This window comes from Taurulus bubalis (genome assembly GCF_910589615.1).
Source record: "Taurulus bubalis genome assembly, chromosome: 5".
Classification (NCBI taxonomy): Eukaryota; Metazoa; Chordata; class Actinopteri; order Perciformes; family Cottidae; genus Taurulus; species Taurulus bubalis.
This window is the reverse complement of record NC_136593.1, coordinates 17,361,445-17,373,955: the sequence shown is the minus strand read 5'-3', so window position 1 is coordinate 17,373,955 and position 12,511 is coordinate 17,361,445. Positions and strand designations below refer to the sequence as shown.

Genomic DNA, 12,511 nt, shown 5'->3' with positions numbered 1-12,511 from the left:
AATAATGATCTTGGCTTGCACCCTTACATGTCGTGGAGATCATGAGTGACCTGAACAAAGAGTGACAGAAATAACAGAATGACAATACATTGGCATGAGTAGTGACACCTGTTTATGGACAATGATAGAATAAAACACAAAAATGCAGCTAAGTCATTTAGCTGCAGTGCGACAGGGATTTCCCTCCGTTTATTTACTGACGCATTGGCAACTGATTCAACTACTTGACAAATTATAAATATTGTCCTTATGGTCACACACAACCATTCATCGTTACTGTATCTGGACTGCCTCATAACTTGGTCTCCACTCTCTTTTCCTCTGAGAAGGATTTCCCACAGACGGTGATGGCTTTAAACTCCTCAGTGATCTCCATTATGGTCTTCCCTTTTGTCTCAGGCAGGAGGAAGAAGGTGTAGAGACACGCCAGCAGGCACACGCAGGTGAACAGCACAAAGCAGTATGCGTCCAGGGCATCCTGGGACAGACGGATCACAGCAGAAAGCATCAGAAAGAGCTTCATGTTTGAAGGTTTCATGAAGGTGCTGATGTGATTTTTGTCTTTCGGTGGATTGTGACAGTTAAAGTAGGTAGCTACACACAAAGAAAAATATCTCATTCTGTAATTTATCTTAGTTATAATCAATGAATGGAGTGTTGTTGTACAACTAAATGTCAAAATATATTACAACAAATTATCCGTATTGTCAATGAATGGATCCGGTTCACCTTCAAAAGACAGATTTGCAGTTGCTTTTGCAGAGTAAACTTTTTTTTTTTCATGTTTGTTGTACTTACAATAAGGAATGGAAATGCTAGGCCCAGCAGAGCGAAGAGCGACCAGCGCTGCATTCCCATGAGTACAAATGATGTCAGCCGATCGGACTGGATGAAGATCTCACTTTGCAGAGTATTCATGGCTCCGCCTGGGAGAACCAGAGAGACGACTCAGGTGATGCGGTTCATTAATTGTGCAAAAATCTTTTCTATGTGAACCAAACTGCTGTAAAACACAAACCAGGTCCTCCGCAGAAGGAAATGATGAAGAGGAAGATCAAACTAGTGGAAATGTATGAAACCCAGTAGCTGGAATCCTAAATGAAGACAAATTTATGAAATGAGAATATGAATGTATTCTTCTATACAAACAGGAATCTAGAGTAATTATTCATTTTTGCTGACCTTTGTACACTGCAGCAATCAAAGTTTTTGCATTCAGCTTTCTTTATAAAACACATTTTCACGGTTCGCATTTCTCACACGGCTACTTCTGTGTGAATAATTCAAGGTTTACCTTCAAATTGAGCGTGACGGAGACCAACACCAAGCAGGCAGACATGAGGCCATAACCGCCCCAGATCAACGGCCTCCTCCCTATGTGCTCAATCAGCAGCCCCTGAGAGACGGACAAGCACAAGAACATACGTTACGACCTTTGAATGTGCTGAACACGTCGCCTAACTTCTGTTTTATACATCCTACATGCCAATTGTCAGCCATCTCACGTGATTTTGTAAACGTTGAATATGTACAGGGTTGATGTACTGTTGACTGAGAGGCTACAAATGGATTCTGAGATAGAGGCGGGGCTTTTGAAATGCTGTATGAGCAGCAGCAAGTGGCAGCATAGCTGTACGGTGAGTGCAGCAAGCAGGGCAGCACTATTTACTGTATATACTTGATGTTGCAGTGAGAAGTGTAGCAGCAGACTCAAGATAACCGTTTGCCTTATCTTGTATGCTATGCATTTGCCAAATAGCCATGACTAATACTCTCCCCATAGCTCTGTGTGTTTCTGGCGGTAAGAGTACGACATACAGAAAAAGGTATAGCGGTGGCAGCCATTTAAACTAACAGAGTCTGAGCTAAAGTTTCCCTCAGTGTCTCAATTCACAGCCCTGGAAGGAAAGTAGAACAAAAAGAACAACATTTCTGTGCAAAATCCAGAGACGGTGCAAAGAAAAGATGTCCGTAAGAGCTGAGGGAGTCACTCACGCAGAAAACGGAGGTGATGATTTGAGCTATTCCAATACCAAGAGTAACGTAGCGGATCATGTCTGTTGGTATGCCTGCCTTCAGGAAGATGTCGTAAGAGAAGATATTGATCTGGGAAAGACATAAGCATTGATTTGATTCTGAGAGGTTATAACCTGCATTGGTTGATGCTAAAATTAGCACAAAAAGAACAGCTTTAAGTGCCATGCTCACTGCAGGAATGCCCGACAGCTGGTTGCAGCAGTAGATGATGGACATGGTGAGAAGCTGCCATCGGACACTCCGGTCTTTCAGGAGTTGCAGAGTGCTTTTTTGTGGGACTTTCTCAATGGCAGCCTGCTCCGCCAGCATCTCGTCCATCTCCTGCTTGTAGTCACCTGGGCCCCACAAATTCTGGAGAGCTGGGACGCAGACAAGAGACACTCAAACTGAGAAAAGTGCTCCTCTGCTCACATGAAAAAAACAATAGATATATTGTGCGCTGGAATGAGTGTTTCTCATGAGGAGTGGTAAAAACAAGGAATGAATTAATAGTGTTAAGTCAGAAGCTAACAGTCTGACCAAGGCTCTTTAATCCAAGTGTTGTGAACCTAAACACACTTCACATAGAACTATAAACATTTAAACGTAATATACATACATTGCAAAACAACGCTCTTCAGCACTTAATTGTTTTTGTGGACAAACAGCTCATCCTCAAATATTTCTTGGCGAATGGCAAACAGAGCATTCTTTTGTGTTGAATGCTCAAACTGTGTTTTTTGGTTAGGTACTGCAGGATCATGGGGAAACATATACCAACCTTTTTTGCAAGCCTTATCGTAACCTTTCTCTATGAATAAGTATCTAGGAGCCTCGGGGAGGAAAGGCAACACTATAACCTGAACCACTGAGAACAATGCAGGGACACAGAGGACGATGTTCCACAGCTCCTCGCGTCCGAGGATCTCACTGAAAAAACAAAAGGAAGCTAAGTTTCAATGTTTGTTTCTTTTTTACTTTAGAAAATTGCATCTTTATTTGCACTTCTTGAAGCTCTTTTTTTGCACAGTTGTAAGTTGTCAAAGTGTCTCTCTTAATTGTCTGCTTCTCTTTATCGAAATCTCCTTTCCATTCAAATGAATAGGAGATGTAGCTTTTAAATGGGGGTGTTATTAATATTTTGCACATGCAATGAGCTTTCTTGTCCTCCAAAACAATCAAAACGTGCCTTCTCCTACGTATTTACAAGAAGTTCATACCTAAGTCCAAACAACTGTCCAGACAGTTTCCCAAGTGACAAAAAGATGGCTGAGGTCAGAGTCACGGCCCCTCTTATCTTTCTTGGTGAAATCTCCGCCAGGTATACCGCATGGGAGCTGGCCCCCAGACCTGCAGGTCATGAGAGCGTGCACATCAGTCAGGAGAAAACATGACGTGCTGCGTCCGACACGTCCGGTCCGAGGCCTTACCTGCGGAGAAGCCATACAGAACCCTCGCCACGATAATCATCTCATATGATTTGGCAGCTTTACTTGCCAGCATGAAACCTGCTGCAACAATGGTGATACAGCTGGAGCAGATCATCGCCTTTTTTCTGATAGAGGAGCACATCACTTCACATCTGTTTCAGGCGACAGGACTGAACGCTGCGTTGAGTCTCTCTTACTCACCTCCCCAGCGTGCCGGTGATCCATTTGACGCTGACAGCTCCACAGAGTCCCCCGACGGCATACAGGGAAACAATGAGGGCCCAGATGACCGTGATCGTCTGTGGAGGCGGAGGCTCTGCATATCTGTGGTGCCAGCTGCTGTTGATGAAGCGCTGAATGAACTGCAGGGAAAGTTTCAGAGGACATTTTGTAGCTTGGTTGAAAGAAGAAAGAAACAATTTTCACTTTTCACTTTTAAACACACACTCTCAGTGTCCACCAGTAACTGCAGCTGAACAACAGAATGAACAGAAATGCTGCAAGTGATGCATCTCACCGGTGATGGAGAACTCAATTCAGTGCTGTGGTAGCCAGCTTGAAAGCTTCCTCCAATTCCCAAAATGAAGATGAGGAGCAGAGCTTTACCACGGGTCTATGGAGCCAAATGAATCGGGACACAGATGGGTCTGATTGAAGGCATTCTAGCATCCTTTGGGCTTCTTATTGCTTTACTTCGAGATATTAGACTCTTTTAGAGATGGGCAAAATGTAACTTCACACCTCAACCCTTAATCCTGGGTATGAATCCACTTCCTGTTATAGATTAGGCTCCTGGAAACTCAACCTGAGGTGTGATGCTGAATCAACTAAATTAAATGGTGTTCTGTTATCACCTCCTTTAATGGAACCTCTATAAGAGTCATATTAGTTGTACATCAGATCACAAAACCTTATTCATGTTTTACAAAAATGGTAGGAAGTATAGTATATAGCCCAAACTACATTGTCTGAAAAAAAAGGTGGGATCTTTGTAAGGCAATATATATTTGTGTAAAATGACACAATGATAAAGTATAGCTTTTGAAATATGCTCTTATCCTAATAATCACCCTTAAATAAGGTCTGCGACTAATCTGATCATCAGAACGATGATCTGTGGTCCCAATATGAAGTAACAACGGCTTTCATGATCTCATGAAGGGATATTTAGAAACGATTGGTTTCTAGATGGTTATTTCATTATACTTGGTAAATGCCATATAACCTACTGTATATCGATGCATATTTTATTTTTATAGTTATTCTACACTCAATGAAACTAAAATTGTAACTCCTTTGGGGGAAACTCTGTTCCCAGATTAAAATCTTTCTCAACCAACTTCTATGTCCCCAAAAAAACATAATTAATTGTGTCTTTTGTTTAGCTCTAAATGTGTTGAGTGTCCGTGTAGTTTTTTGTTTGTTTGTTATGAATGACGAATAAAGAATAATTCAGAAACTGACAGAGGGCAATGACTCAGCTAAAACTGTGGCTTGGATGAGTTACTGAACTCGGACAAACTCAAAAACAACCCGCTTGCTTAAAACAACATGTTTTTTCCTTCCATTTCCCCAGTTAATACAAGCTTGTTCAGGCTAAATACAATATTAGATCTATACAGAAAAAAACAGCAAGGTTTATAAAAGATTTGGACAAACAAGGTTCTTCCTGCTTATAACATCATTGTGAACAATGATAGGCCTAAGTGTATACAAATTATTCAGTATATTCCGTAAAAGCCTACCAGCTGTTGTAGCAAAGTTTCCATCCTGTCTTTACTGGCGTGGACCTTAAAGTACAGCCTGACCGGACTCTATTAAGTTGTTCAGGCTGGTTATCATTAACCTTTCGGACCCTCTGACTTGAAATACAGTAACCAGCAATCATGCTGTACACCAAACAGTGACTTTGCTTGTGTGAGAAACTCCTCTGCCCGGTGCAGTGGACAGATGCTGCCAGACAATTGATCTGATTACGGACTATTACTGTACACTGGGTTGCAAATAAGTGCCAAAACATCAATCTCAATAATTTAATTTCATAATCATATCACAGCACGATTTCAGAATGTGTGGGTTTGTATCAGATCAAATGTCAAACTCACTGCTTTGACATATTTCAGACCCTTTATGACAAATTGTATATATAACAATACTGCGGCCCATTCTTCATAGCACACAATAGGGTTGTTGTATTTTCAATTTTGTTTTTATGTGTTTAAATTCTCTATGTTCTTCCATACCTGTTCATCCCATTGAGAGTGATATAAAGGTTTGAACCCTGTCTCAGCATACACTGGTCAAGAAATAGATATTCACACTGGCACTTGTGGAAATGTCTCATCTAGAGTTTAGTTTGACTTGGCCTATATGTCTTTGAACTGTGGAAGCATGTGGAGCAAGAGGAGAGGAAACAAACTCCAGACAAAAACAACTTGAAGCAAACAGTGCTAACCATTAATCATGATTAACACTAACGAATACTAAACATGCAAATGATGATACCAGGAAAATCATATGGTAAGCATATACACAGGAATACTGAATACACAATTTGTAATTTTAAAAACTATGGAGATGTTACATTTCCATACCACATTTTAATTATGAGCGGGATTTTGGGGTGTAGTGTGTTCACACTGGAAACGTGACATCATCAAGAGGTTTATATACATAAACAAATGTTCAGCTGCATAATTAAATACTTGACTGTGCTGTTGATGATGATTGACTCACAATGCAATGCACAAAGACACGGACTGGTTACATACATGGTTACATGGCTACACTGTTACATAACGGCGAGGCAACTCCAGTTCGACTTTCTAAAAAATATGCTCTTTGAACCAAGTTAAATACATTTTTGGAAAAACATTTCGAAAAACATATATACATATATAAAACACATATATATATATATATATATATATATATATATATATATATATATATATATATATATATATATATATAAGTCATTGGATTTATTGTATAGCGTTTGCAAAAACAGTATATAGCCTCGTACATAGGCAATAGTGTGCGGTACTGAATTTGGACACGGGTGTGCTCTCACTCGTGTCCAGCAGAGGGCAGTAGAGGATAACTCGCTTATTAAATGTCAGTTGGTGCTCCGCTCTTTCTTCCCCTCGTCGACTGGCGCTCTGGCGGAAACAACTCGTTCCAGTGTTTTCCGTAGTCATCGTTAACTGAAGGCTAGCTGAGTAGTGAACTGCCTCTGCACAAAGAGAAAACCCTTCCGTTTCGTGTCTTCGGAGTTGTCTTTCGAGCTAGAAAATGCCGCAAGAAAACCTGGAGGAAGAGGGTCTGCCCAAGAACCCCGACCTGAGGATAGCGCAGCTCAAGTTCCTGCTCACGATGGACGGGCACCGACAGGACGTCAAAGTGAAGACCGAGCTCATGGACGCTATCAAAGCTAACAGTGAGTTAGCATGTCACCGCATTTTAGCGACTCTGTCTCGGCAGCTTTAGTCGCACAAACACGGTGCTGAAGTTAATGTGTTCACGCACGTTTGTTGGTATATTTTGGGGTGCGTTGTCGTCTCGTAGACGCCGAAAGGTTCCCCCAAAAATGTATAATGATCATCTCAACCCGAGTAGCACACAAGCTAACGCTGTTAGCAGTCAGCTAACGTTAGTCGACAAAACAATCTGACGTCGAGTTGTTTGCGCCCGTACCTTTTTTACGTTCTCTCACATGTTTAAACTTTGTGTAATGTATTCAGTCCTTCACAGTGAATATAGTATATATCAAAAGTGGGCTGCTTATTTTTTTAGTTAAATCTGCATTGTGTTGAGGAAACATCAACACAGAAAGCTCCCTTCGCTCGTCGTTGATGAGATGTGGGTTTAGCTTTGAGACCGAGGTCTGTCACAGTCCGCAGGTTGAATTATGCGGGTTTCTGTCTGCTTCAGATATGGCACCATACTATGAAGGTCTGTGTAAGGATCTGAAGTGGCAGCTGGACGGCGATCTGCTGAGTAAAATGAAAAAGGCCAACGAGGACGAGCTGAAGCGCCTGGACGACGTGCTGGAGGACGCAGAGAAGAGCCTGGGAGAGAGCGAGATACGAGACGCCATGATGGCCAAAGCTGAATATCTGATCCGAATCGGAGACAAGGTAACTCCTCCTGAGGAGGAGCACAACACTGGCTTTGTGGGACATGATGTCCCCTAAAGGGTGAAAGTCAGATCTGGCATGTTCACTGTGGCAGATATTATGACAGGGACTCATAGAAGTTGGCCTCTGGGAATCATGTTTTATTTTTTGCAATGACTTGGTGTCGGGAACAAAAGGACTTTGTTTCTGCAGCATGCATTAGGTTGATTTGGAGTTGGTGTTGTCAGTCACTATATGCATCTACAGCTTTACCATTTGTCATATGCACTGCTGAAGCAATACTTGGACTGACCTATGAAAGAGGCACAGTTTGTACCCCTGGCACCATTGATGCTCATCTCCACATCCAGGCTAAATGTCATGTCCATATTGATAAGAGTATTATACAATGATATTCTTTTCTATATGGTGTCATTTGGGTTTTTGTTTTTTTCTCTACAATTTGCTGTGTGTTTGCATGCTGTCAATAACCATAAACCACGTTCTATACAATTGTGGGTATTTAATTGATTTTTAAGGCTCTTGCCTTTCCATACAAGTGGTAGTTGTAAAATAATCAAGTTTTTTTTTTTTATGCTTCAAATGAGCAAAAAAAAACATGATTGATAAACAAACCAGTTGTGTAACATAGTGTACATTCCTCTGTTTTTATGTACCTTCTTAAATCCTTAATAATAATGTTTCTGTGCAAATTTGATACGCCAGACGTAACAGCTTTGTGCCGTCCTCTTTGTTTACCTTTCTCTTACGCCTCAGAGCACAAGGCGCATGTCGCTTTTCCTTTTCAACACCGCTTTGTATTGGAGCCAAAATCCTAGGTACTATCCTTTCCAGCAAGTTTGCCTGTTGTTGACTAATTGGCTAGTTTCTCAATACCTATATGCTGTTGCTATTAGAGTTGCTGTGCGTCCCTCCTAACATGACCAGGCGTTATTGCAAGGTGGTTGGCAGTTTCCCTCTGAAATAGTATTCAACGTCTTTTTATTGTTTTTTTATTTTATTTTTCGTCTTCGGTAAAATGAGATGCATTTAGATGAACTGTTCAGATAGTAGGTGTATGTACACAGTAGGGCTGCAACTAACTATTATTTTAATAATCGATTAATCGGTTGATTATTTTTTCGATGAATCGGATAAAAAAATGTTTTTATCAAAAAAGCGTTCATTTCCAACCCTTTATTCAAAAACAGAAGTGACAGTGCAACACATCTTCAGAAAGTGCACAAACAGGTTGCTCCTTGAACATCCCTGAGCTGTTAATTAAAACAACAAAATGGACTAACACTAAAAACATACACATCTATGCTTTACATCTGCCAAATGTGAGCCCTTTTTACTGTAATTGATCCCTCCAGAGGCTGCATTTACATACCCTGCTTTATCAATATGTATGAAATACTGGGACAGAGGGAAGCTGTACTGCTCCATATAGAGCGTCCTCTTCCTTAACTCTTTCATTCTGGGTCTCTTATGACCACGACGTCACATTGTTGGCTAAGCCCAACTACGTGATTTGCTTCATTCTACTTTGAGTAAAAAAAAAAACAAACCTGCAGTCAGATCCGCCAGTGTCCCGGTTTAACGTTAACGAGTGACAGCGTGAACTGAACCAGACCGGGGGGTGACGGCATGTTTTATCACGTTACGTTTTTTTACAAGCAAGACTGAACTGTAACGGAACATAACGGAACTTTAACGACAATACACAACCAAACACGTTAGCTAAGGCGATAGCAAGCTGACTAGTAGCTTCCATTAAAAACAAGTTTGAGGAGCATGAAGACGCTGATTGGCCAAGACTCGACTTGTCAAAGATCTTCTATTTTTGAAACAATCACAACCTCAGCTTTTCTCGTGTCTCACTCCAATCTCAAACGCTGGCCGGCCAGTTGCTCTGCTCCGCTCTTTTTTTTTTCTTCTCCGCGACTTATTGCCCGGCGTAATAATCGCGCGACACAACGAATCAATAATGAAATTCGTTGCCAACACTTTTGATAATCGAATTTTATCGATTCGTTGTTGCAGCCCTAGTACACAGATTTGAATAGTCGATTAATTGACGATGTCTGTCTTTTGTCTTGTGCGTCCACAGGAGGGCGCCCTCACTGCCTTCAGGAAGACCTATGACAAGACAGTGGCTTTGGGACACAGACTAGATATTGTATTCTACCTGCTGAGGATTGGACTCTTCTACATGGACAGCGACCTCATCACACGCAACTCGGAGAAAGCCAAGAGGCAAACGCTTTGATATCTTTGTTCTCAAACATCTCTACCACCAGTCTCCGTAATCTTTTAAGTACTCACCTCTCTATCACCTATTTTCTATACAGCCTTATTGAAGAGGGGGGCGACTGGGACAGGAGGAATCGTCTGAAGGTCTACCAGGGCCTGTACTGTGTGGCCATCAGGGACTTCAAGCAAGCTGCTGAGCTCTTCCTTGACACGGTCTCCACCTTTACCTCTTATGAGCTCATGGACTACAAGACATTCGTCACCTACACAGTCTATGTGTGCATGATTGCCCTGAAAAGGCCTGACCTCCGTGAAAAGGTAGGAAACTGAGGTCATAGTGCTGGCATAACATGTTTTCAGGCACATGTTTAAAGTTGACAGTGTTACTGTAATGGCATGTGTTCCTGTTTAGGTAATAAAGGGAGCCGAGATCCTGGAGGTGCTGCACGGTCTACCGTCTATTCGCCAGTATCTTTTCTCCCTCTACGAGTGCCGTTACTCCGTCTTCTTCCAGTCTCTGGGTGAGGAAGCATTTTCTTTTCACATTATCTTGTCACTTGTAGCGTTATTTTGCTGTTCTTTCCTCTGTGTCATTTAATGAGTCACAGTAGCGTTTTAGTCACAGGCATTATGTGTGTGTGGCATGTTGCTGTCACATCGTGACGCTTCAATAATGACCGTCGCACTTTGTTCTTTGTGCCACAGCCACGGTGGAGCAAGAGATGAAGAAGGACTGGCTCTTTGCGCCACACTACCGTTACTATGTGAGGGAGATGAGGATCCAGGCCTACAGCCAGCTTCTAGAGTCCTACCGCTCCCTCACCCTGGGCTACATGGCTCAGGCCTTTGGTGTCAGCACAGAGTTCATTGACCAGTGAGTGCCTTTACACCATGTTCATACGCCTCATGGGGAGACATTCTTTATTTAAAAAAAAAAAAGTATTTTGTACACCAGCTTAGCCTCAATGCCGCTGCAGAAATCCTCACTGAAATTCTCTCCTCACAGCTTTGAGGGTGCTGAAGGTCTTATAGTGCGCATAATTGCTTGGGTTCTCCCAAAAAATGTATGAGAGAGATAGATATATTTTAATACTGTTTGAAAAAAATTAAAATAACTTATGTGCTTTTGATAACATGTCCAGAATGTGCCCACATGCTGTCCACACTTCACAGAGATCTGATTTCACCTCAGCATGTAGCCCGGCTTATCGGATCTCAATGCCAGCAATATCCAAACTGAGCTTACAGACTTGACAGCGAATTTCCTCTTTTACTCCTCAGGGAACTCTCCCGGTTCATAGCCGCTGGACGTCTCCACTGCAAAATTGATAAAGTGAATGAGATTGTGGAAACCAATAGGTAATGTGACCATTCTTCAAACTTCTGCAACCAACTGTATAAATATAGGCAGAACTCTAAATCTCATCCGTTTTCTTCTTTTCAGACCTGACAGCAAAAACTGGCAGTACCAAGAAACCATCAAGAAGGGCGACTTGCTGCTGAACAGAGTCCAGAAGTTGTCGAGGGTTATCAACATGTAGTCATATTTGTATGCAAGGGAAGCTTGCATCATTCTTCTTGGTAAACCCAAACCAGTAATTTGTCTGACAAACCGACTCTTATATTGTGTATATAATAAAATTTGTTTAACTGTTGACATTACATTTCTCCAGGCAGTTTTTTTTCTTCTATGCCTCCAAGTCGACGAAAGGCGTTGTGTTTTCCGGTTGTTTGTCCGTCTGTCTGTACAAACATCCGTCGATGTTAACTTTGCAGATCATTTCTTCCAATTTGTCCAACAAATGTCCACTTGAACTGATTTTAGTCACTGAGCGTACTTCCGTCTCTTTCCCTGGCAGAAGAGTTATTGTATCTCAATGGGACCTTTCTGGTTAAATAAAGAATGCGTATAAAAACTGTCTGACGTCTCTGGAATCCCGAAAGGAAATTTCATCACAGCTGGCACTGAGGAGGCGGAGCGACATCCTGTTATTACATTTTCACTGCTGCGAAATTATCTAAGATCATCGTGTTGAGTTTCTACATTATCTGTGCTTTTTAAAAATGTTTTGTTAATCACCGTGCAGCCTCTCCTGCTGTCTGTTTTTGGGACACACACACAGAGCAAAGTCAATGAACAGCAGCGCAGACGGTGAAGAATTGAGTGATTGCATCACAGCCTCCGTTCTAAATACAGGTTTTGATGTACTATTCTACAACTTGTTTGACATTTTACGGCATACAATATTTGTTGTCATGAAGTTTATTTTGGTCATATACTAGCACTTTTTTAAATGGCATTTTTGTGACTATTGGATTTAATGACAGGCTATACTTGCATTGCTATGGCATAATATACTATGTACCGTTTTTTTATAACTGACATCTTTGTTACACATTTACTAATTCATACTAAAAAAGTATGAATTTGTTTTTATGACCAGGCTATACTCTGGTACACTCAAAACATTAGGCATTTTAATAAACTAGACTATACTTTATATTTATGACATACTATACTGTCATTTGACATACTGCTACTCTTTGACTGACTTACTGTGTTAGTGTGACAACTAAGACTTTTTTTACATTTCATGACAAACTATTAAATCTAATGAGACTTTCATTACTTAATGAAATTCGACAACACTATACCAACATGTTTTATGACAAACATACTTTGTATTAAAC

The 12,511-nt window shown here is 41.2% G+C and overlaps 2 protein-coding genes across 2 annotated transcripts; one reads left to right on the top strand and one right to left on the bottom strand.

The window, feature by feature from the left end:
* Nucleotides 1-292: 292 nt before the first annotated feature.
* On the bottom strand, nucleotides 293-5,215 carry slc2a9l1 (solute carrier family 2 member 9, like 1; the record flags this gene model as incomplete). Its single annotated transcript, XM_079218758.1, has 12 exons — nucleotides 293-478; nucleotides 799-926; nucleotides 1,019-1,094; nucleotides 1,295-1,396; nucleotides 1,996-2,106; nucleotides 2,209-2,396; nucleotides 2,798-2,946; nucleotides 3,237-3,366; nucleotides 3,447-3,571; nucleotides 3,648-3,808; nucleotides 3,964-4,059; nucleotides 5,192-5,215. 12 exons carry the CDS (start codon nucleotides 5,213-5,215, stop codon nucleotides 293-295), a joined length of 1,476 nt encoding a protein of 491 aa, XP_079074884.1.
* Nucleotides 5,216-6,658: 1,443 nt separating this feature from the next.
* psmd6 (proteasome 26S subunit, non-ATPase 6) lies at nucleotides 6,659-11,484 on the top strand. Its single transcript, XM_079218611.1, has 8 exons — nucleotides 6,659-6,885; nucleotides 7,380-7,585; nucleotides 9,678-9,823; nucleotides 9,919-10,138; nucleotides 10,233-10,341; nucleotides 10,526-10,694; nucleotides 11,102-11,179; nucleotides 11,265-11,484. The coding sequence occupies exons 1-8, from the start codon at nucleotides 6,741-6,743 to the stop codon at nucleotides 11,359-11,361; spliced, it is 1,170 nt and encodes a 389-aa protein (XP_079074737.1). The 5' UTR covers nucleotides 6,659-6,740; the 3' UTR covers nucleotides 11,362-11,484.
* The last annotated feature ends 1,027 nt before the right edge of the window (nucleotides 11,485-12,511 follow it).